This window comes from Amia ocellicauda, chromosome 18 (genome assembly GCF_036373705.1).
Source record: "Amia ocellicauda isolate fAmiCal2 chromosome 18, fAmiCal2.hap1, whole genome shotgun sequence".
Lineage (NCBI taxonomy): Eukaryota > Metazoa > Chordata > Actinopteri > Amiiformes > Amiidae > Amia > Amia ocellicauda.
In genome coordinates, this window is record NC_089867.1 from 1,339,681 (window position 1) to 1,366,018 (window position 26,338).

General features: G+C 36.8%; 1 protein-coding gene across 1 annotated transcript in view; it reads right to left on the reverse strand.

Moving 5' to 3' along the window:
- Positions 1 to 26,338, reverse strand: part of LOC136713414 (protein spire homolog 1) — an 86,442-nt gene that overhangs the window by 33,026 nt on the left and 27,078 nt on the right. Inside the window, exons 3-6 of the mRNA XM_066690480.1 lie at positions 23,807 to 24,043; positions 14,264 to 14,389; positions 2,174 to 2,248; positions 462 to 626 (exon numbers count right to left, since the gene is read on the reverse strand). Coding sequence (XP_066546577.1) covers positions 462 to 626; positions 2,174 to 2,248; positions 14,264 to 14,389; positions 23,807 to 24,043 — 603 coding nt within the window. The remainder of the gene's footprint in view (positions 1 to 461; positions 627 to 2,173; positions 2,249 to 14,263; positions 14,390 to 23,806; positions 24,044 to 26,338) is intronic.

Below are 26,338 nucleotides of genomic sequence, written 5' to 3' on the forward strand. Positions count from 1 at the left end.
AGAACCTGAGCTTTTAAGTGTGCCATCAAAACTGTTATATTGGTCATTGTAGCATTCCTGAATAATCTTAATGTATGTTCTGGTCTGAATAAATGGTAAAGGTAGTAAAGGCCATTTCTTACTCATTACCAAATTTTTTTACCAAATCCTTTTTTAAGACAATGTTGGAGCTGGTGAATATAGATATCAAATATTATTTAGAACCTGGTATCTGAGCAACTATTAACATGAATGCATAGAATTCATTCTGATGTATTAAATTAGAGATTATATTATAATGTCTTATAATTTTAAACCATTATGTTCAAAACAACACAAATGAGTAAACCATTTCCTGACAAATAGTGTCAGGAAAGCTTGAACATTTTTACAAATTTCCAGGAGGAAATTGTTCACATGACTGTGCTTTGGTGTAAGGATCTCCAGCCATGGGCTCCCACCCTCTGTGTTCTTAGACTCACCATGACCTTGCGCAGTGTGTACCTCCTGAAACGGATGTCGTCCATCAACATCTCATAAGGGGTGAGCTCGAACTCAAAGGGCAGGGGGTTGTACTGCCGTTCCTGCACTTTCTTCAGCTTTACCCCAGTTCTCAGGTCTCTCATCACCTGCACCCAGAACCGGGCCTGACAAACAACACGACTTCAGTTAGTGGCAGAGCTGTAAATTAGTATACACAGTTATTATATAGTCAACAGAAGCAGTACATCATAAGATCAAGATAAGAACTATGTTTCATAATACCATGAACAGGAAACCATGAATTATGGTCAAGGATCAGGGACATGCTCTAGGAGATTTGGGTTTTAATCTGAGCTGGGATAATTTATCTAATTCATTTAATTGAATTGATAATTTGAATGTTCACATTTTTTTGGTATCAGGCAATGCGATATAGATCTCTTCTGGTGTAAAAATGAAATGGTGCCAGTATTTGATGCTTATGAATCTTCATAAATAAAATAAAGAAATTCAGCTATTAAAAATAAATTCCACTGGTCCTGGATAGACAAAAAAGTTATAGTTCCTTTACCAAACAGTGGAGGCAAGGTAACTCACATTAAAATGAATGACTGCATGGAGTACCGACTTGCTAAACTATGGAGTGCGAGGTAGGTCTCATTGACACAATTAAGTAGATAAACTCAGGTTTATATGTCTATGGTTACACTAATTATATTTTGTCATTAAATGCATATGATGTTAATTATGTATGTTTAGGTCTAGGCATAGATATAATGTTACATTTATTATTGGAAACAAAATATAGGTTACATTGTAATCTAGATCTATCAACAATGATTACAATTTTGATTTGTAATAATATAATGTGAGCATGTGTAATAATATAATATATAATTAATTAATTAATTGCATTTGAGAGTTTTAAGTTATTGTATTTGAAGTGCTGAATACCACTTTCTTTAGATTTTTATTGATGTTTGTTGTATAAAAACTTCACTAATATTACAGTACTATTACTACTATCCAATGCACATTGTTTTCTTTTTGGACTGTGAACTGGGAGTATTATTCCATTCCATTCCAAATTTGAACAGTAAGAAATCATTGTCTGATTAATATACATAAAATGTAAATTGATAGCATGTTGTTAATACTTGCTATTTGAATAGAAAACATGAACAGAGTAAGTCAACCAAATTAATACTTTAGAGTTAATATTACAGAATATAATCCAGTAAGGGTGCCGTTATTTAATGACAAAAAAGCAATCGATTATTGAAGAAATCGAAAAAGGAAAACCCCCAAAAAAAAGACAATTGAAAAAATCATCCAGCATACCGCCAGTTTTAATATGCTTTTGAAGGACTGTTGTCCTTATTATGATTATTTTGTTAACTATAAATTTGATCAGACTGCAGAGGATAAATAACTGCATTATTGAATTGATTGGTTTGCTACTAACTCGGGTAATATACTTGTCCTAACTTATTAAGCATATTGTATACCATTCTGATCACGTTTTCTTCCTTAATGTTTTCAGTGTAATATGTGAATGGTGTTTTAATAGTGGCCCTTTCCACACAAAAAAAGCAAGTTGCCATAGATAAAGACATCTACTAAATGACTGAGTAATAATAATAATAATAATAATAATAATAATAATAATAATAATAATAATTCAAAAAAGGCAAATGGCACTCCTACTTACCCAGTCTGCGTTCTGCAGATCATTCAAGTCTCTGGTGGGCTCCTCTTCAGTCGCTCCTTCCATCTTCCTCAGGTTCTGCAAAACAAAGTATCAGGGTATCACATAATAGCAGGGTATCTGGCTAGCAAAGGGAAACTAGCACTTTTTAGTGCCAAGTTAGAGTGATTGTACATTTTGAAGATGATGAGAAAATGCACTACCACCTACCAATTTGATCAGGAGAGACTTCGCCTTTATATATTTATTTTTGTATTTATTTAGCAGGCAACTTACAGTTGTCACTAAATACACTTCTCAAAATATGTACATAGTACAGTTCATTACAATAAATCCAAAATAAAAATGTGATGTTACACTATAGATAATATTAACTAAAAACAAGTACAAAATGCACAGTGCATAGCTACATCCATTATGCATGCCATGTGTAGAACAGGAACAATTATCAATAATACTCCTAGCATTTATATTAATTAATTAATTATACATTTAATAATAGTTAACAGGAGTTAAATATCAACTATCATATTCATAATGACAAAAAAATAAGACTAATATTAATGCATTATGAGCCTTTATGCAGTTATTGCCGTGCCACAGGACTCAAGGTAATGGCCGTTTGTTTAAAGGCAATTTTAAAATCCCGTCCCGTCTTGAAGTTCCCCAGTGAACACTGAGCCATACAGGCACATAACCATTGTTCCTGTGCTCTTTAGATGTAGCCTAGTCTTTGCTGCTATGTGGTAAGTGTCGAAACATTACATACTGAAACACCAAATGGTTTTCCTTTGAGGTATTTCCAGTAGTCATGATTGTGATACTTTCACCTAAAATTGTTACTATACTTTTAACTAAAATGACGGAATGGAACACAAAAATCAGATACCTTACTTACATGCTCCTACTTACACATGAGTACATGCACTGATCAGCCCAACATTATGACCACCTGCCTAATATTGTGTAGGTCCCCCTTTTGCCTCCAGAACAGCCCTGACCCATCGAGGCATGGACTCCACTACACCTCTGAAGGTATGCTGTGGTATCTGGCACCAAGACGTTAGCAGCAGATCATTTAAGTCCTGTAAATTGCGAGGTGGGGCCTCCATGGATCGGACTTCTATCAGAACCAGCATCAACTTTTTTAGCAATTTGAGCTACAGTAGCTCGTCTGTTGGATCGGACCACACGGGCCAGCCTTCGCTCCCCACGTGCATCAATGAACCTTGGCCGCCCATGACCCTGTCGCCGGTTCACCGCTTTTCCTTCCTTGGCCCACTTTTAATAGGTACTGACCACTGCAGACCAGGAACACCCCACAAGAGCTGCAGTTTTGGAGATGCTCTGACCCAGTCGTCTAGCCATTACAATTTCGCCCTTGTCAAAGTCGCTCAGATCCTTACGCATGCCCATTTTTCCTGCTTCTAACACATCAACTTTGAGGACAAAATGTTCACTTGCTGCCTAATATATCCCACCCAATGACAGGTGGAATGATAACAAAATTATCAGTGTTATTCACTTCACCTGTCAGTGGTCATAATGTTATGGCTGATTGGTGTATTTTTGTAAGTGAGAAATTCTTAATTGGCCTACATTTATATAATGTATATCTGCAAAGCAATTAAGAAAGTATACACACAATAGGATCTTGGGGGACGTAATAAGATTGAAACTCTGCTCAACTGATATGTGTCGTGCCAGAAAAATGCTTGAACAAAATTGAATCAGTACAGCTGGACTTATGGCAGCATGTACACTGCTCATCTTGAGGACTCCATCAGCATACAACATGTAGTGCTTATAGGGTTGGATTTTGTAAAAATGTACTTGTAGGGAAAGATTTGTAAAATGTCTGTCGTACAGTTCTTGTGAAAATGCCAAGCTCCAATTCATATTCTGTTTTCAGGGTGCAAAAGAGGGTGTCTGTGTATGGGGGGTGGAGGGGATCTCATGTACTGGGTGTGACATTTAAATATTTCACCCAAAACCTGCATAATAAGCATTACAGTGTTTAATGTCTGCACAATTTCTTATTTTTATACAGGTAGAGTGGATCTGAAAGGTAAAAGAAAACATAACCAATATACCACTGGAAGAATTACAGCTTCTATGTTGATTTCCTAACCATTTCTTAGAATAGTAAACCAGAATGGTTACAGTGATGCCTGAAAGATAGCAATTGAAATAAAGTTGAGAATAATGCAACACCATATACCTCTCAGGTATAGCCTACATAAATTAAAACCACTGGGTCAAAGGTGTAAACGCTCAGCAGATCTCAGACTTACAATAAGACAAACTTATTTTGCACATTAGAGTCTAAATTTTATGAATAATAACTGCAATTAATGTGCAAAATAAGTTTGTTAAGTCTAAATTTTAGATTTAAACGCTGATCTAAAATTGGAAATGGTGCTTTATCATTCCCCAACTTCTAAGAGGTCTAAGATAATATAAAAACTAGAAATCTTTCCACAAGGACTTTAATAGCAGATCAATTGCATTGCTTTGAGGATTTGTCAGTACCAGTCCATACCCTACATCAGTACTTCCATATAATAATAATAATAATATATAAAATGCCCTCACATGTCACAAATCGCATGATGAAAATGCTTGGAGTATACTGTTATCATTATCATATCATCATTAATTACAATCGCCACAGCAAAGTCAAAGTGTTTGTTAGCTTTGTCATATTTTTTGTTTGAATTACACTTAAAAAAAAATGCACTGAATGTATATTTGAAATGATTTTTAGAGTATGTGTAATTATATCTAGGAGGCTTGTAAAACTGAAGTATAGCACCATATTTACTGTGTGCAGTATTTCATGTGCCTTTTATCAGTATGTCATTTATAAGCCAGCAAAAAAATATTCAAGGATAAATGTAATTTTGTGCGTCTGTCTGGAAATGGAGGGTCTCCTTGATTATAGTTATGATTAAGTGCTACATTGCTGCATTTTTACAGCATGTACAGCAAGCATTCTGCAAAGACCCTGCAAAGAGCAGTTGCTGATTACTCAAACAGCAGCATAGGAGTTGCCCAGGGAAAAAATATGCCCTAGACAATATAATAGTGCCAAACAGAGGTCAGCTTGTTGCCAACACTGGGACTGGACAACTTACCATGTCATAATATCACTGTGCGGTGATAGCAAAGCTGGCTCCACTCCCATATCTCTGCATTAAGAGCCAAATAATTTCAAATTAATTCACAAGAACTAGGCTACTTGGTTCTGTAGTAAGCAATGTCTTAGGTATGTAGGCAAATGTTGCAGAGAAAAACTATAGCTTACCATTTGATACCAGAGTGAATTAATAGATAGAGGAATAACATTTGGATGCTGAATACCATGTGTGCTGGATTTGTAGAAACCACGTGATTTAACCGTAGAGCTCTGTGAAAAACTTTGGACTTGGGGCAAATTTAACCATATAGAGCAGAAACGATTAAGTTGTTGTATTCAACACAACTCTGTTTGCATTGCAGTCTACTCACTTCTGAACTACACAGCTTACTTTTGTTTGTCTGTATTATCTATTGTAAACCCCTGGCTAATTGGCAGCTCTTGAAAGCGCACACACTAGCCTCCTTATGTCTAGCACATGGATTTCTCATATGTTCAACAATACAGCAGCTAAAATATTTCACAGTATTAATAGTTTTCCACTGAGATACAGGCCAGTAATAGGCTCTCCTAAGAAAACATTAAATGTAAAAAAATAGCACTATTAATAATACATCTTAGGTATACCCATTTATCCAATCAATATATAATATTATATCCTCCACATTATACTATAATACACTATTGCTATATGTATATGTAACTTGTTGTACAGGGTATTATACTATTATTAATGAAAAAGATACATAATGGAGAGATTGTGCAAGGAAGTTCCCCAAGATTACCACAATTTGATATGGCAAATAATGAATGAAAACAGCAATTAAGGTTAGTTCACAAACCACTTCATATCAAATGCTAAAATGTGTCATAAACACCAACTGCAGTGAAAGATACATATATATATATATATATATATATATATATATATATATATATATATATATATATATATATATATATATATATACATATATATATATATATAGGATGTTGAAATTTGCCTTTGTTGTTCTAATAATATACTGTACTTTATTGCAAAATTGATATTCAGTATGACACAAAAACTTAAAATCTTAAGCAAAGAAAATATTTACATTTACAAAGCAAACATTGTAAAGCCCTATCATACTGTGAGTAATATTATGGTCAGTAAACACAAGGATTACATGTTCCATTTGGCATTTTCGCAATTAAAGAGGTGTGTACTAATTAGAGGTTATTTATGCTAACCACACACACTCGGCATGTACAGAAAAAGTCAGCGTTTAGCTTTTATTTACTTTACTTTAATTTCAGTGCCTATACTTAATGCTTTATTTTTAAAGTGAGTGATAAATTACTGTGACAGCAATCCTAAATGTCTTCAGATTAAGATGGAACCCTTTACATAGACATTGAAATATAATTTTGCAAATACACACAAACATAAAAACAATTTTGTGTACTCTTCTTCTTTTAACGTTTATTTGTATATATAAGAGAAACAGTTCATTATGATCCTCCACATGATCTGCTACTGAGCTGATGTCATAAAGAGCAGGGAGGCCCCGGGCACTAATCCCTTGACAGACGGAGGTTCCATAGGTGACTGACATACAAAGCTCTGCAGGAGAGCATATACTCCATTTAAATACAAACAGTGAAGCTTAGTTTGTAGTGTTTTCCCCTCAACAGCTAAAGCAGAGAAAAGCACCTAGTGTCCAAACACGAGCTTAATTCCTCCTATGCCAATGCACCCCTACAATGCTGATATACATAAATGAGTGACTTGCTCATAGTTGTCCCAGTAACACATTTCTATTTGATGTTTCTATTGCCTCAGGAAGTGCAACACTTTTATATTAACCCCACACTCCTAGAATCAAGCTTCCAAAAGCGACTGGAAAATGTGGCCTGGAGAGTGTTACGAGAGATCCATAATTGGATAAAACAGCCACCCTCAGAGAAGGTAAAGCCAAGGACCCTAGGCTAATCCCAGGACTGTGTAGACAGGTTAAAAACACTAAAGTGGGGATTTACCCAGAGAAGCACTAAGCATTGTAAACAATACTTTCTTAGCAATATATAATATACCTAAATTGACTTTCTGTTGACTATTAGTAGGACATTTTTGTATGGTAGTTACAGAATTTATAAGAATGTGGCCTTTAGTCTGATTGAAGGATTGTTGCTACCACATCATTATGTGTCATACACACAGTTCTCTACTATAGTATAAAACCTGAAATCATTAAATGAATCTTATTTTAACAGTCTCTCTAAATGGTATTGCATTTCCATTTATTTTATCTTTGATTAGGTCTTAATTTGCCTTTTAATAGAGGATGCCCATGAGGATTTGTTTATAGAGCGTTTATAATTGCTAACCATGTTAAAGTCACTGTGCCTCATCTCCTTTAATAATCTGTCACTGACCTCTAAACAGATGGTTTATGGTTTTTAGGGGGGGGGGGGGGGGGCTATTTCACTTTTGATTTTGACAGAGTATGAGCTTATACAGGGTTAATGGTAGATACATAAAAGTATTTCAATTAACACTGTGAAGTGCTCAGAATAATTATAATGAATACGTTCAGATTAACACCACTGACAAATAACAGGATCAAACTATAGACTGTGTTTGCTTAGAGAACTGAACCAAAGTATTTTTTTTAAAGCATGATAAGAAATATATTATAACCTTGGATGGGATGATTTATCTTTCATGTGAGTTTTTACAAAAATATAACATATGGTTGTAGCCAAATTTTCTATAGCTTTGTTCTTGAGTCTGGGTCATATCCACATTTATATGTGATAATTTTCAGTCATGGCTGTTTTTACTGTTGCATGCCAAGTTACCCACTGTTGTATTAACTAAGGGCAACTGAAATTGGATAAATTTTAGGTTGTTAAACTACAGTAAATTAATCTTCAATTAATATTACATGAACACCAAACAGCTCTTACAATTTAGTAAGATCCATAAATTAGGGCTGGGCGATATGGCCAAAATAGAGTATCACGTTATTTTTCAAATTTGTGACGGTATGATGGTATTTTTAATGGCCTTTTTTTAACTATTCGTAAAGCAAAATTAATAGGACACAACTGACATTGAATTACGTTTCCCTGTTCTGTGTCAGTTGTCTTGAAACCAAATCATGTCTACACTATCAGCGACGCACGTTTCTTTGGGACAGATTCACTTGGGTTACTTTGCTGTGAAGTTTCACCTACACTACTCTCCTCCATCTTGTCTTCATTCATTGTGCATTTATCACGTTTGTTTGTTTATGTGAACACGCAATACACATGGAATTTTTCTTCGATATCTGGCAGCATTAATTCCAAAACACATGTCACATTCGACAAGCGCAGTTCTGCAGAGATTCAGAGATGCGTGTTCTTGGAGTGTTTCTGCTTGATGCCATTAAGCCCCACCCACATAAATCTGTACAGAATCGCGCAGCCCAGCATAGCTGAGAAGCTGCTGTGGGAGGCGAGCTGTGGCTGTGAGACAAAAGATTATACTGAAAAGAGGGGCGTGTTAAGATGAATGAAAATTACTACTGCCCCCTTGTTAGCGGAGGCGAATGTCAACTTTAATTGCACAATGAAGCTGTGAACAGCATTGTCAAAACCATAGATATAGAATTCTAGATCGACACTTTAGCATTGTCAATGGTTTATTAAATAATTACATCAATTATTTTTACAAATATAATGTAAATCTACGATGCACAATAATCAAGTTGTTACTTAAATGATTGGCAATTGTATTTGTATAAATACAAAATAAAATAATATAAAAATAATAACAAATTAAGTCATCCAATTACATCGATTTCTACAGGGTTTGTGAAGAAAGGTGGTCGCGTTCTTGTAGCGCAGATTTGCGCAGTTCTGCTCAGATCTGCAGGATCCAACCGATCCCATTGGTGGAGCCGTGCTGATCTGCGGAAATTATACAAACAATGTCGGCATTCTTTGATCACATGCGTCATGTCAGACAGCGCAGCAAGTGGGATACGTGAACACGATCCAGTATACTGGTAGCTGAATGCTATGAATGAATGACACAGTAATTAGGTAATTATTAAATTTAGCATAGAAAACTTTAAAATACCGATATGAAAGTATAATAAAAGTCCACACCGGTCCATAAATGAATACCGGTATATAGTTTTTTAACGGGATACCACCCAGCCCTACCATAAATACCATGGGCAGGATTAAAATCAAAAATGTTTGCGCTGCGAGACACTCGCAGAAGCATTAGCGTCATGCCTGCGAATGGAAATCACGCTGCTAAACTATATCGTGATATTAAATCGAACCCGATTTGCACCGCAAAACGACCTTCTCGCAGATCCTTTCTTGCACAACGTACGGGAATAAAACACAACTTTCACACAGCCGCTACTAAAAAACTACACAACTGTACTGTCGCGCTTTCAAGTTTAGTTAGATGCTATTCTCTTCTAATTTTTAATGTAAATCCCATGATGTACAGTTATGTAGTTTGCTATTAGCATTTGGTTAAAATTTTGGTTAATCCCACCCAACAATACAGTGAGAGTGGTTACATTCTCGCTGTATTAAATCAAGAAAATATCTGCGAGAAAACAACCTGAAAATGCTCTCGCAGGTCCACTAGTTTTAGACAACTTCGGAGTTGGCAAAGTGAAAAGAAAGTCTGATCGGCACAGGTTTGCGCAGGCGCTGCTTCGAGTTTATTCAAAGCCTCCGCGGCTCTGTGAGTCCAGTTTACATAACTGGGCTGCATCCCAAATCGCACACTTGTTCCCTTGTTCCCTTGCGGGGTGGAAGTACTCCGGTGGCCATCTTAAGGGCTGTCCCAAACCCTTAGGGAACGGGTGAAGGAGCCTAATCGAGCCTTTTTTTGCCCTTCAATGCTCCCTTTGAAATAAAAGAGCACACTTATGCGGAAGTGTTTTAGTGCTGAAGTCACAGAACTCTATGTGTTAAAGGCGGAGTCAAGTCAACTGGGAAAATACAGCAGCGTATATATAAATACAGCAGGTGTATATACATGTAATGTTAGCTAGACAGTTGTAGAAATTGTTAAGTTATTTATCAAGGAAATAATACATAGATAGATAAAATAAAATGATTATATAAATCACAGGCATATATGGTTGCCTAACTTGCAAGCCAACACATCCAGTGTATGAGGTGGATTACATAAATCAATACATAAATAAATTAGCTTTATCCCAGGCTCAGTATACAAAGTGGAACTGATAACTATGTTTTCCACTGTACTGTTGTACAGTTACATTAACAAACACACAATACACGAAGCAGGCGCGCGCTGTCGGATCGCCACCACCCCAACCCGGACATATGACAAGGTGTACTAGACTATTTTTGTATGGATATTCAATTTAGACAATGGTACAAATATAAATATAGCTGTGTAACACAACCATATATTTAACATGTATGTGTAAACATTGAACACTGGTTCCTGCATTACATATTGTGTCAGTGTGGCCATTATTTGGAGAGATGTGGCGAGTGTGCAGGTGCGCTGTACCGTAGGGTCTACTGTCAGGACCCTTCTAACACAAAATGTTGCCACAACATTGTGTGTTAGCTGGTTAAGTACTGTACCTTGAGACACCGAGCATAAAGTCTGTACTTATATTGCCTCTTACAGTAGATGGCATTGAGTAATATTACAATTATGTACTTTGTACTGATGTACAGATCTCTCTTCAGGGGCGTATTTAGGGGGGGCACGGTGCCATGGCAATTTTGAAAAATTAAATGTGGACGGAGCTCCCCGCTCTGTATTCGAACTGCGCACCGCAGGTACTCGGAGCACTCCAATACTGTGTTACACCCGCAATCAGGTAGTTAGATTGAAGCAGGCAGCTAAACACTGTACTTATGTATTTGGAGGTTATGTCACTTGTAATGTGTTCATATTACAAGTTACGTTCAGTGAGCTAAAAACTAATCCAAATATAATTGCTCTCCACTATGACAGAACAAAGTCTTCATGGGCAGCGCACCTGTACATAAGGACTCACACTAATGTCTGTTGATGTTATTGATGAATTCGGGCATCACAACAGAGACTTGCATTCAATAGAAACTCTTACATAGCGGCGGAAACAGCTGCCTTCCAATGAACAGTTGCAGCTTATTATAAATTGCTGGTTTCTTCCAAGGATAAATGTAACCTCTATGAGTTTTGTAGCCGGTGTGTCAGTTTGTTTTTAATCTACACCACTACACATAACCCAGCTAACACACAATGTTGTGGCAACGTTGTGTTAGCTGGGAAGTGGATACTGAATAAAATATTTACATTGATCTATTATTCACCCAACACACCATTGATCCACCCGCTAATAGATAACGCCTAGGTAAGGGCGTCTGCCAATAATAATAATAACTATTGGCGGCTTTGTTTTTTATTTTATTATGTTTTCTTCTACTCATATTTGTAACCGCTACGAAATACAGGCTTGTAGTTTTGTGTCAGTGGGGAGATTAATGCTGCGCATTGACAGCACGGAGCGCCAGATCGCTGTGTTTCTCTGCTTAATTGACCCGTCGCTCTTCTCGCAGCCCGCCCTGCTCTCCCGCCTCCGGTTTCTCTTCAGTTTCATACACTGTGATTGGCTCGCGGTGCCTCTCGCGCTGCCCGCCCACCCAGCTTCTGCTTCTGCTCTGCTGTAGATACTTGTAGTTTAATTGCTCTAGAAATGGTTTTAAAAAGCAAAATTTCAAATATGTTAAATTATAATTTTAAATTTTATATTACCTATCACACCAAATATAAAACTTGTTAGTTAATCGTATTCATTCTGCGTAACAGACAGACCATCCTGTGACAAAGTTTGCATCAGTACAAATTCAGATGCACTGAACGCATATCTAAAGATTGAGAAGGCTACAATGTCAGACAATGTTCATTTGGCAGCTTTTTCAAAACCTCTGTTGCTGAAATTCAATGAAGAACACCAGTATGCTTACATCGTGGGCCAGATTAAATCAATACTTTGACCCACCCGCTAATAGCAAACTAAAAACCTGTACATCATAGTGGTTACATTTCTGATTAGAAGTGGCATCTAAACTAAAAATGAAGGCACAACTGAGTACAGTTTTGTAGTTTTCTTTTAGCGGGTGGGTCAAAGTTTTGATTTAATCCCAGCCAGTATCGGGTTTATGAAAATAAATGCTCTGTGAAGTGAATGTTTCAAAGCTCTGGGCACACAATAAATGTTTCATACTGAATTATTAAATATGAATACAATTTTGAATATTAGGATTTGTTTGAGAAATGAAGATGCTATTGGTACGCCTCTACCTCAATATAACGCAATCCAATATAATGTGAACTGGGCTATAACATGGCAAAGCAAAAATGTGTTCAAGAGTCAACACAAAGCCGGGTGCATTTTCTGCATTTTTAAACTTTCACTCCGAAACTCATTGCATAAAAAGACAGTAATCTAATTAAAGTTTTAATATTGACAGTTTAAATCCGTTGATTTAATTACCTTTTTTAGTTTCATTTGAGTACAAACTCCCACCTTCGAAATTCTAACTATTTCATAGTTAACAGTAGGGCTGTCCTGAAGGGTACATTTTTACCTTCAAATGTTCGGAACACTTTACCGGACAAAGGTTCGAAGCTTTGTTTGTGCTAATTTGCATAATTTATTGATGACGTCACATTAGCAACTAGTGTATATATTTGAATGAAAATCCTACTTTTTTTTTAATCAATATAAACAAAATAAAACATCCCCTTGTATTTTAAAATAAGTTATCTCGAACAGTAAACATGATTTTATTATTTTTTTACAAGCACATGGTTTATATTGATTTTACTTCCATGAAGTTAACCTTCCAGTAAAAGGACTTTACTCATAATAAACTGTATGTGCAGTGATGTATGTATGTTAACTTTGTAAATTTTATTTAATTCAATACAGAAAAAGAAATCGGAAATGGCGAATCAGTGTAAACCCCTTGATGAATACACCGATCAGCCATAACATTATGACCACTGACAGGTGAAGTGAATAACACTGATAATCTCGTTATCATGGCACCTGTCAGTGGGTGGGATATATTAGGCAGCAAGTGAACATTTTGTCCTCAAAGTTCATTTGTTAGAAGCAGGAAAAATGGGCAAGCGTAAGGATCTGAGCGACTTTGATAAGGGCCAAATTGTGATGGCTATATGACTGGGTCAGCTCTTGTGGGGTGTTCCCGGTCTGCAGTGGTCAGTACCTATCAAAAGGTAAAAGCGGAAGGAAAAGCAGTGAACCAGCGACGGGGTCATGGGCGGCCAAGGCTCATTTGATGCACGTGGTGAGCGAAGGCTGGCCCATGTGGTCCGATCCAACAGACGAGCTACTGTAGCTCAAATTGCTGAAAAAGTGAATGCTGGTTCTGATAGAAAGGTGTCAGAACACACAGTGCATCGCAGTTTGTTGCGTATGGGGCTGCGTAGCCGCAGACCAGTCAGGGTGCCCATGCTGACCCCTGTCCACTGCCGAAAGCGCCTACAATGGCACGTGAGCATCAGAACTGGACCACGGAGCAATGGAAGAAGGTGGCCTGGTCTGATGAATCACAAGTTCAAGGTGTTGACTTGGCCTCCAAATTCCCCAGATCTCAACCCAATCGAGCATCAGTATACAAATCAAATATCATAATTCAGATAGTGGGACATCTGAAGTCTACTGAAGGACTAGACCCATCTCATCATTGCAGGTCCATCAACAGATTGTTTTATTTATTATTACTGCAGTAAATATTAAAAAAAAAAAAAAAAAACAGGATTTAGTTTTCATTGATTATCCTGAGGAACTACTACCTTTTACTTAACAGTTCTGACTTTTGACATATACCTCCTGCTCTGCAAATGGAGACTACACAGCAGCTTGTTCTTGTCGCCAGTCTGGAGTTGTCCTTACCTCTTTAGCACTCTTGATTTTCTGCAGAAAGGTTCTGAGCTCCTTGGTCTCAGCATAGAGGGCACGACACACAGCCTGGTAGTGATTGGGGGCATCCGAGGGACTGGGGAGGTGTGTAGAGCAGAGCTGTCAAAGGAGCAATGGACAGTGTAAATTAATATACACTGACAGCTAGTTTAAAACATGAGAAACAAAGACACATTTTCAAAGTGATGTGGCAGGCTTTCTGTGCCATTGAATTCTTCTACAGATTGTACATTTCACAACTTATTTTTCCTAATGCAGAAGCAAAATAGCAGGAACACAGCTGGAAACTTCAGTAAGTGGTTTGGTGTGTATGATCATCATGTGCACTTTGACATTGCCTTAAGAAAAATACACAGTTAAGACATTGCCTGCACATTCAAACACCATGCCAAGTTAAAAAGGTGTGACACATCATAAATGTCAGCTGCTAATGGCAGAGGCAAAATTTTGCTCTGCAACAGGAAGCCTAAATTACATCCACTGATTTATCTACAACCTAAAATATTTCTGAAGAGTTTTAAACTGTTGTTGTTAATGTTGTTTAACAGATTATAATCAGAATGTCCTTTGTTAAATACTGTTTCTTTATACTGGTTTAATTACAGAAAATAAATATCGGCATGCCACAGGTACCATGACTAGGCATTCTGCTTTACCTTCCAGTCTCCTCTGCTGGGATTTCATTTTATCAAAGAAACACCAGTGGCTATCTTTTTAGAAGAACAATCTATTAAAACAGGTTTGCTGACATTTTTCCATAGGTCCTTCATACCTTAAAGGGAATTGTTTCTACAGTTTGGGCATCTTGTTTTTGGAATGCAGGGTGTTCTGAACCACCACATTAAAAGGGAAACTTGAAAGTATTTAAATGTTCTGCATTATGATATGTTTTTCAATGTCATTTGGTCATTATTTACCTTATTTACTTGTCACTTGTCACCTGTCAGAACTGCACATCTAGAATGCGATCCCTGTTTTTGAGCAGTTGATACACAATTGGAAATAAATTATAATTGGAATTTATGTTGCTCTGTAGCTGCAAATAAAAATAAAATACCAATTTATTTAATTTTAAAACATAGCTTGTAAATATCTCCTTCTTTATAAAAGTAAAAAAATGTGGGTTCATCTTTCCAAAGTATGCAGTGTTATTGTGGAGAAGTTTATTGAATTAACCTGTGGTCAAATTAATTATTCCAAATAACTACAGAAATGCATGCAGTCAGTGAGCCAGTTCAACTGTGTGCTTGTAATCTCTGGCAGTATTTTCCATTGCAATCTACTTAAGAACATAAGAAAGTTTACAAACGATGGGAGGCCATTCGACCCATCATGCTCATTTGGTGTCCATTAATATCCTATCCAGTCTGTTTTTAAATGTTCCCAAACTTTCACCTTGTACCACATCACTGTGGAGTTTGTTCCAGATTGTGACTACTCTCTGTGTGAAGAAGTGTCTCCTGTCTTCGATGCCTTGAAGCCCAATTTCCATTTGTGTCCCAGAGTCCACGTGTCCCTGCTGATCTGGAAAAGCTCCTCTGGTTTGATGTAGTCAATGTCTTTTCAAATTTTAAACACTTGAATCAAATCCCCACATAGTCTTCTCTGTTCCAGGGTGAAAAGATTCAGTTCCCTCAGTCTCTCAGAGTAGGATATTCCCTTCAAACCTGGAATAAGTCTGGTTGCTCTCCTCTGAACTGCCTCTAGAGAAGCAATATCTTTCTTGTGTGGAGCCCAGAACTGTACACAGTATCCAGATGTCCAGATGAGGTCTAACTAGTGCATTGTACAGTCTTAACATTACTTCCCTTGTTTTAAATTCTACATTTTTGACAATATACCCTAACATTCTGTTTGCCATTTTTATTGCTTCCCCACATTGTTTGGATGAGGAAAGTAAGTCCACAAAAACTCCTAGATCTACTTCATGTGTTACTTCATCCAGTTCTATTCCTCCCATAGTGTAATTATAGTGGACAGTTTTGTTACCTGCATGTAATACCTTGCACTTGTCCACATTTAATTTAATTTGCCAGGTGTTGGCCCACAACTCTCCCACTGAATAACCTGTGCTGCCGAGATTGTATCTCCTGAGCCACCTATTTTAGTATCAACTGCAAATTCGCCTTGTGGCAGATCATGTCTTACCAATTTTTTTTTTTTAATATGCAACTGCAGCTGTAGATCACATGAAAGCACATGATATGATATACTTAGATTTTCAGAAAGCTTTTGATAAGGATCCACACCAAAGACTGATCCTAAATTTGGTATTCAGGGTAATATTAATAGATGACCATGACCAATAATATGGTTTTCATTAAAATGCTCCTCTATTTTCTGTCTAATAATTTTGAATCAGTATTAAAATGGGGTGGGGCTCAGAATCTCTGCGCAGAACTGCGCATCTAGAACGCGATCCCTGTTTTGGAATGAATGCTGCCTCGGCCAATTAACTAAAATAAATGCCACGTGTATTGCGTGTTGATGTAAACAAACAAACGTGAGAAATGTACAATGCATGAAGACCAGATGGAGGAGAGTAGTGCGGGTGAAACTTCTCAGTGAAGTGACCCCAGAGAATTTGTCCCGAAGAAAGGTTTCAAGACAACTGATACAGAACAGCCAAATGTAATTCAATGTTAGTTGTGTCCAATTATTTTTGCTTTATGAACAGTATAAATGGTCATTAAAACCCACTTTAGTTTGTTGCCATTCTGTGGTCATGAAATAGTCTAAATATATTTGAATATATATCTGAATAAATTGAAGCCAAGAACATTCAAATACATTTACAGATATTCCAAAAGTGATATAAACCTACTATTGCTTTTTATATCATCCTTTTTCCAAATTTCAGTCTTTTATTTTTCTTACAAATATTTCCCACTATAAAAACAATGTCACCTTACAATAATTGATTTTGAGATACAGTATTTTAAAATAAAATATCAAACAATGACATTTCAGTGTACCATTTGCAATTCAGTAAGATAATTGGTCAGGGGTCTGAATACTTTTGTAGAAGTTTGTTCTTTTGGCACACTGTATCAGTAACCCTTTTGTTTTTTGTTGGTAATTACAATCAGTGTACATTATACATTTTCTCAATTGATACTGGACCTACCAAGTGACATGGCGAGGTTCCTCATACACCCCCCAGCCTCTCCTCACAGGCATACACCAAGGCTCTGTCCTGGGCCCCCTCCTGTTCTCTCGCTACATTCGCTCCCTTGACCCCCTCATCGCATCCCATGGTTTCTCCTACCACTTCTATGCTGATGATGCCGAGATCTTCCTGTCTTTTCCCTCTTCTGACCGTCTCATCCCCTCTCGCATCTCTCCCTGTTTGTCTGCTATCTCCACCTGGATGCACTCACACCACCTCAAGCTCAACCTCTCCAAATCGGATCTCCTGTTTTCCCCCCACTCTTCCTCACCTGCTGATCTCTCCATCTCGATCCCCTTGGAATCCACCACACTCTCTCCTTCTTCTTCCGCTACAAATCTAGGAGTCACCCTCGATCTTGCGCTCTCTTACACCCAGCTGACAAGCACCTGTAGAGTCTTCCTGAGCAACATATGCCGAATCCGTCCCTTCCTCACCGACTACTCGACTCAGCTGCTCGTCCAGTCACTGGTCCTCTCCCGCCTGGACTACTGCAACTCCCTCCTGGCAGGCCTGCCTGCAACTACTACCCGCCCGCTCCAGCTCATCCAGAACTCTGCGGCTCGTCTAGTATTCTCTCTGCCCCAATTCGCACACGCTACTCCACTGCTCCGCTCCCTCCACTGGCTCCCGATACCGGCACGCATTCAGTTCAAGATATTGACCCTCACCAACCGCTGTCTCGACCACTCTGCACCAAGCTACCTTCAGTCCCTTGTCTCTCCATACATATCCCCTCCTGACCACTGTGCTCTTCCGGTGCCAGAAGACTAACTCTGCCTCCTCTCCACTCTCCTTCCTACAGAGCCCGCTCCTTCTCATCCCTGGCCCCTAAATGGTGGAACGACCTTCCCACCGAAGTCAAAACATCAGAGTCCTTGACCTCCTTCCGGCACTTACTCAAGACATTTTTTCAGACAGTACTTGTAATATTAGTCCTTTTAATCCCTGTTAGATAGCACTTCACAAGAGTTTTATTATGCTTCTTGCGCTTTTGATTGTTTTCTTCCTTGCTCCCTTTCCCGTAACCCTTGACTGTGACCCTACATCTTGACAGGACATAGCTTTACTTTCCAGGATGTACAGTGAGGGAAAAAAGTATTTGATCCCCTGCTGATTTTGTACATTTGCCCACTGACAAAGAAATGATCAGTCTATAATTTAAATGGTAGGTGTATTTTAACAGTGAGAGACAGAATAACAAAAAAACAATCCAGAAAAACGCATTTAAAAAAAGTTATACATTGATTTGCATGTTAATGAGGGAAATAAGTATTTGACCCCTTCGACTTAGTACTTGGTGGCAAAACCCTTGTTGGCAATCACAGAGGTCAGACGTTTCTTGTAGTTGGCCACCAGGTTTGCACACATCTCAGGAGGGATTTTGTCCCACTCCTCTTTGCAGATCCTCTCCAAGTCATTAAGGTTTCGAGGCTGACGTTTGGCATCTCGAACCTTCAGCTCCCTCCACAGATTTGCTATGGGATTAAGGTCTGGAGACTGGCTAGGCCACTCCAGGACCTTAATGTGCTTCTTCTTGAGCCACTCCTTTGTTGCCTTGGCTGTGTGTTTTGGGTCATTGTCATGCTGGAATACCCATCCACGACCCATTTTCAATGCCCTGGCTGAGGGAAGGAGGTTCTCACCCAAGATTTGACGGTACATGGCCCCGTCCATCTTCCCTTTGATGCGGTGCAGTTGTCCTGTCCCCTTAGCAGAAAAACACCCCCAAAGCATAATGTTTCCACCTCCATGTTTGACGGTGGGGATGGTGTTCTTGGGGTCATTCCTCCTCCTCCAAACACGACAAGTTGAGTTGATGCCAAAGAGCTCGATTTTGGTCTCATGTGACCACAACACTCCTCTGAATCATTCAGATGTTCATTGGCTAACTTCAGACGGGCCTGTACATGTGCTTTCTTGAGCAGGGGGACCTTGCAGGTGCTACAGGGTTTCAGTCCTTCACGGCATAGTGCGTTACCAATTGTTTTCTTGGTGACTATGGTCCCAGCTGCCTTGAGATCATTAACAAGATCCTCCTGTGTAGTTCTGGGCTGATTCCTCACCGTTCTCATGATCATTGAAACTCCACGAGGTGAGATTTTGCATGGAGCCCCAGACCGAGGGAGACTGACAGTTATTTTGTGTTTCTTCCATTTGCAAATAATCGCACCAACTATTGTCACCTTCTCACCAAGCTGCTTGGCGATGGACTTGTAGCCCATTCCAGCCAGAAATCTTGCTGATTGATAGGGGATCAAATACTTATTTCCCTCATTAACATGCAAATCAATGTATAACTTTTTTTAAATGCGTTTTTCTTGATTTTTTTGTTGTTATTCTGTCTCTCACTGTTAAAATACACCTACCATTAAAATTATAGACTGATCATTCCTTTGTCAGTGGGCAAACGTACAAAATCAGCAGGGGATCAAATACTTTTTTCCCCTCACTTTATGTCCGCACTTACTGTACTTAACTGTATACATTGGAAGTTGTAGTATGTATTATATCTTGAATTGCTTTGTTTAATGTAAATTTGAATTTGTAATGTTTGATGCCTTGTACTTAATTGTATTCTTGCACTTTGTATTGCTCTTATGTTGTAAGTCGCCCTGGATAAGGGCGTCTGCCAAGAAATAAACAAAATAATAATAGTAATAATAATAATATTATTATTATTATTATTATTATTATTATTATTTACTTAAACATCTGCTGCTTTTACATTTTGTAAAGTAACTAAAACTAAACTAATATACTTTGTGTGGCATGAGACTACAATTAAATAAATGTATCCACAAATGTACTCTACTTATCAAAAGTATAATTTATAGTTATAGTGTAGTTTTTTTAGAATACAGGCCAGATGTCTTATTCTTCTTAATTTGAAACAAGCTTTTTTCAGACTACTTTTTTTTCAGGTGCATTTGTTTGAACACTTCTGTATCTGTACACAGTGATGTCTAAACAATGTCTCCCGTTACACTTAATTTTATATTAGATATTAAATCACTACAAGTATCTTTAAAGGAAAGTTTTTTGTTTTGTTTTTGTATTTGGGTAAAACATCTTTATAATTAATATAAACAAATATTTAAGTATGCTTAATATAAAAATTCTGCAATTTTCAGATTTTAAATTGGTTGCCACAAGAATAAAGTGTGATATACAGAGTATCATATATATCATACTAGGGATGCACTGATATAACATCCAGCTATCGGTATTAGCCAATATTGGACCAAATCAGCTATCGTCCAATTGCTTTAAAATTTCTGTTTCTGACTGATGGTGCTTTTACTGCGTATAAATAAACTTCCAATTGTACTTGTGTGCCTTTAACAACATATGAATGGTATGCACAAACTGACACAAACTGGTAATTATGCACCATGCTGTGTGTTGAATGTGCTTCGTTATGTGAAAATGACGGATGTGTGGACCGGTTTCAAAGTGTCGGATCAGGAAAGCAGAATGGTAATTTGTAATGCATGTTCCACTGACATATCAAAAGGAGGAAGCTCGGGAAAGTATTTCAACACATCAAACTTGATCAATCTTCTTAAATTATGACACACCAAGGAGCATGAGTTTAAAGTTTATCAAAACATGAGCAGCAGCTACAAATAAGCTTCTCACTCCCACCAACCCCACTCCCTCAGTAGCCCAAGTAGGGCATATTGAAGAAGTCCAGAAAGTGCCAAAGGTTAAGGCATCACTTTGTAGTTGTATAATTTAATTTGTGTTAATTGAAAACCATCATCAAAAGTATAGATTTTATGCCAGGGTACAAATAAGTAAATAACAAAATATCAGCATTGGTAACATCCAATTCTGTTATATGAATATTGGTATCAACCCAGAATGTTCATATCGGTGCATCCCTATATCATACATTAAATTCATAGGACATGAAAACATAACTTCTGTTAACAGCGTATTCTTCACTCAGATTTTGGTTCTATACTTCCAGTAAAGAAAGCCCCAAAGAGAAATTGTTTACTATGATAATTAGAAAATAGCAATGAAAGGCATGCATTATTTCTACCTTCAAACAGATGAAATTTTAAATAACTGGCAACTAAGTTTGTTATGTAATACATTCCTATGGGGCTCAGCCCTTACTCTTTATACTAAACCTATATTCAGTTGACTAATCCATCTGTGTTATTTGGCCCTTTTAAAAGACATCATGCTGCAGATTAGAAATGATATGATTAAAAAACATTTTAAAATCAAAAGCATTTTTACACAACCTTTAAGATCACAGTGTTACACATTCCTAAAGGCCTACTTTGTAAATGTGAATATACTGTAGGATACATGTTATTTATTTATTTAATTACATTTTAAATGTGTAGAATAACCATTCAATATTGTTTTCTAACAATGCAACCTAAAACCCAGCACAAATTAAAACTTAGACCAACCTACCAATCACAAACTAAAAAACTATTTAAATGTTGCTTTGTACTAGATCTGTCAAACATAAAAATAATAAGGCCAGGTATGGAACCATTCAGAATAACTGTATAGCTAATTTTTAAGTCACTGAATGACAAATACAAACTATTTATCTGACTGTTTGACTATGTTATATACCCTTGGACAATGTTTCCATTACATCTTGTCAACACAAAATATAGTACACTATTTAATGTACACTAATATTACTAAGGGAAATTATAAGCAAATTATAATTTATAAATTATATGTTTTGAATATCTGTCTCAAATTAAAAAAAAACAAATAATTATAAATGGGTTGTCAACAAAATGGTTAACACTCAATTCAAGTCAACAAATTCTTGACAAACATTTCTTAGAAGGATTTTATAAATGCATGACATTACTAAACAAAATTACATAAAATATATTAATGTATAACTTTTGAAAACAAACTTCTGTAAAATGCATTGTTTCCCGATACCATTTGTTTAGAATCATAAAGCCTCGATATAAATTGCAATAGGGTGCTAACTCAAACAATTTTTATTTATTTATTTATTTATTTATTTTATTTACTTTTCAGATTTGTTATAATAGTTGTTAGCGTACTTGAAGTTAACACTGCTGGGATTATTTTTATTATAAAGATTTGCCTATATCTCCTAAACAGTTACAATAGCAATGCAAGTTAAAAATGTTGCATTGAAATTAGATAGAAAATATAGAAATTCTACAAATATGAATTAATATTATGTCAAAACATTGCTATAAATTAAATCATACACTGAGCAAGTAAGATGAGGTCATGCTAAATACTTACTCATCATCATAACATCATTTAATTTTAGTTCCAATTTATCTTGTTCTGCTAACAAAATTAAATGAGCAATTTCATGTTATTATCCAACTTAGATATAACACAAATTATTCTGCCAAAATCTCTAGTGTCCGAGCATTTATATTCAAAAAATGTACCCTTCATAGCCCATAATAAATACAGAAAACATATTATTTAACTACTAAAGAAACAAAAACAATATGCAACAAAATATGTTTTTCAGATATTGTCTGACACTGGTATTCAATGTGAAGCCTGCATTAAAATCTGCTACACAATTCTGTATGGATAACAGTATCCTGATGGCCTGATGTAGTTCACATTTATTGTAACTGGTTGGTTAAGAGGTTAAAGATCACCAGAAGAACTTGATATGTGTTCTCTGCACTTGCTGCCAATAGATTTGAAAAGTAATCAATCATGACGTCTCATGTGTAAGCTGTCCCTTACACAGGGGTTCTTCAAACCTTTTGGTTGACAGACCCTTTTTTTTTTTTTTTAAATGCAACATTAATCACGGACCCCCAACTGAGAAACTGACTGAAAAAAGTATATAAAATGTAAACGTATACTGTTAATAATGCTTAAAGAAAAAAGTATGTGACTGGGTACTTACTGTCCTAAATGTTAGTAACTGTTACTGTACTATGTTTCCATACATGCACCACTTTAAGTAATTGTGATTATATGCGTCTGTCCCGTAAGGCATTGCATACGTGCGGTGAGATTTTTTTCCCCCTAATATTTTGTGGACCCACTGGGCAGTCTCCAAAGGACCCCCAGGGGTACACGGATCCCAGTTTGAGGACCCCTGCCCTAAAGGATAGACTTTGATCACCCAATAAATGTAAAAAAAAAAAACGTTCTGCCTCAAAGCCTACATTAACTTGATGATAACTTGTGAAAAAACATTATAGTCTGAGTCTACACACACAGCAATTCACTGGATATAAAATAAAAACTAATTAAAATCTCCTGATTCATTTAACTGAAACTGTCCATCCATCATCAGTTTAGGTAAATCTGAGTAAATGTACAACCAGCCAAAGTAGCCCTACCTTGAGAACATCCCGGTAGCCACGGACACTGGAGACTTCACCAGCATCTTCCTCTACCTCATCCTCCTCCTCAGTAGCATCATAGCCCTCGTCTGGACAGGTGTCCCCCTCCTCCTCTGCTATGTTTGTCATGCAGTCAATTAGCTGCTCTAGAGGGGGACTCAGCTCGCGCTCCTCATTCTCCTTCAGGCCGTAATCCAGCGCCTTGTAGATCATGATACCCAAGGACTCGATCACCTGCACAGACACGGATAAACCCACAAAGTCATGGTACACACTATCACATGTGCAAGATTGACACCTAACACATCCTTCAGTGCACTTTAAATTAAACTGAAGAGCACCTCTTGTTGTTCCCAAAAACTAAAAAGAAAATAGTCACATGATCATCCTCAGCTTTTGCTTCCGTTTTCACGCCAGACAAGAATTACACTACTTATTCACTTATGTTCAAAAACCCAAATGGAGACTAGTACATATACTTATAGATATATCACGAGTAAGTTAATTGAAGGCAATATAATATTGAAGAAAAATAAGAAGGCAAAAGATTAAGATTAGTCTTTTTACAGAAAAAGTTGTGAAAGATTGCCTGATGCCTAGAACTCAATAATAATGCATTTCTGTTCATCTGTTTTCCTAAAAGGACTCATTTGTGTAAGCTCCAAATAAATTATTTGTTTCCCAGGACACCTTAGATGGTTGTCATAGAAACAGACAGAAATGTAGCTCCAATCTCTGCTAAGGACGGTATTTAGGGCATGACTGATGTTAATATTTACATAGCATCAGATTATTTTATACTCTGTATTTCAACATTCCTGAATGTTTATGTTGACAACATATGACTAAATTCATTTTTGTTTTGTAAAAACATTTGCTCATAGTAAAATATGAACTTTTTGTTCAATATTATATTAAAGGCTGATGACATCTACGTAATGTAAAGAGATCAGGCCCATCAGTTTGTTCTAAATCTAAAGTTTTTGTTTGTTTTGTGAATGCAGCTTGCCATTATAAGCTGGGGGGAACACACTCCAAAATGCTTTTTTTAAAATTAAATCACTATTCACAAATAATCCTTGATGACAATTATTCATTTGTAGGCTAGTGATCGAATTTAGTGAATATGGATATTTATCTGTCAATCAACTGACCCATGGAAATGTGGTAAATTTCAACAAATGTTCATACATAATGCTCTCCCTAGGTATAACACAATATTGTACATCATGGGTATATTGGAGATTTGTTGTTAATGTTTGATGGTTATTTAAAATATCACATTTTGCAGGGTGCAAAAGGGAACAATAATGTGTATGGGGATATCCATGGCAACCAACTACATACTTAGTACACAATAATTATAATTAAACCCAAACAGACAAATATACGATCCCAAAACTTATAAATCCTGAAATAAAATCTTACTGATCCACAGAAACCGAGTGTAAAACTACATTGCGAATTAAGCATTAATTATAGCTATAGTTACTAGTATGCAAGCAAACATTGTTTACTATAGTTGTTGGCTAAAAGAAAAGTGCTTTGATGATTGTGTTTATGGCGCATTATGACTCATTGTCTGGCACAAAAGCTGAAACTATTTTCTGATTATCTTCATAAGCACATTCTCTGCTGCTGTAACTATAAATGGAATTTCAAAAGTATTTAATTTTAACATTTTGCCGGTATGCGGACATGCTGAAGGTTGTGTTTATATTCTCTCTGTCTCTGTCCGTGTGTGCAGTGTAAGCATACAGAATAATTGCTATTGTGAATATTTACATGAATAGGTAAAGTATATGGAGATGTCTGGATGATATTTATGGAATATTGTTACAAGAATATATGGTTGCCTAACCATATATTATGTCCTATAGAGGACTTAATTAAATATACATACATATATACATACATACATACATGGCATGTTTAAATCTTCTCTCCCTGGTACGAATCAATAGCAATTTAAATATTTATTTCATGATTGAACAGTCGACAATGAAAAGATGAAGTAAATAAATATATATTGAAATAAATAAATGTTGAAATGAATATATATTTCAGTATATATTTCAACATTTATTTATGTACTTAAGTTCACTACATGAAAGGCATCGACCACATCAAACCAGAGGAGCTTTTCCAGATCAGCAGGGACACACGCACCCGGTGACATAAATGGAAATTGGGCTTCAAGGCATTCAAGACTGAAAACAGGAGACACTTCTTCACACAGAGAGTAGTCACAATCTGGAACCAACTCCCCAGCGATGATTTAAGTCAGACTGGATGGGATCCTTGGATCACTCAGTTCTTAATGGACACCAAACTAGCATGATGGGTCAAATGGCCTCCTCTCGTTTGTCAGCTTTCTTATGTTTCTTATATGCTTCCATATGTGGCAGCCTCTGTGAAATGTTAATGTATGTATTGGGCAATTAGAAGACATCTTTTTACTTCATGCTATGTGTTCACGGTGTTCAACCAACACAGGAAGGCAGGTCTTCTATGAACAAGTGAGACAAC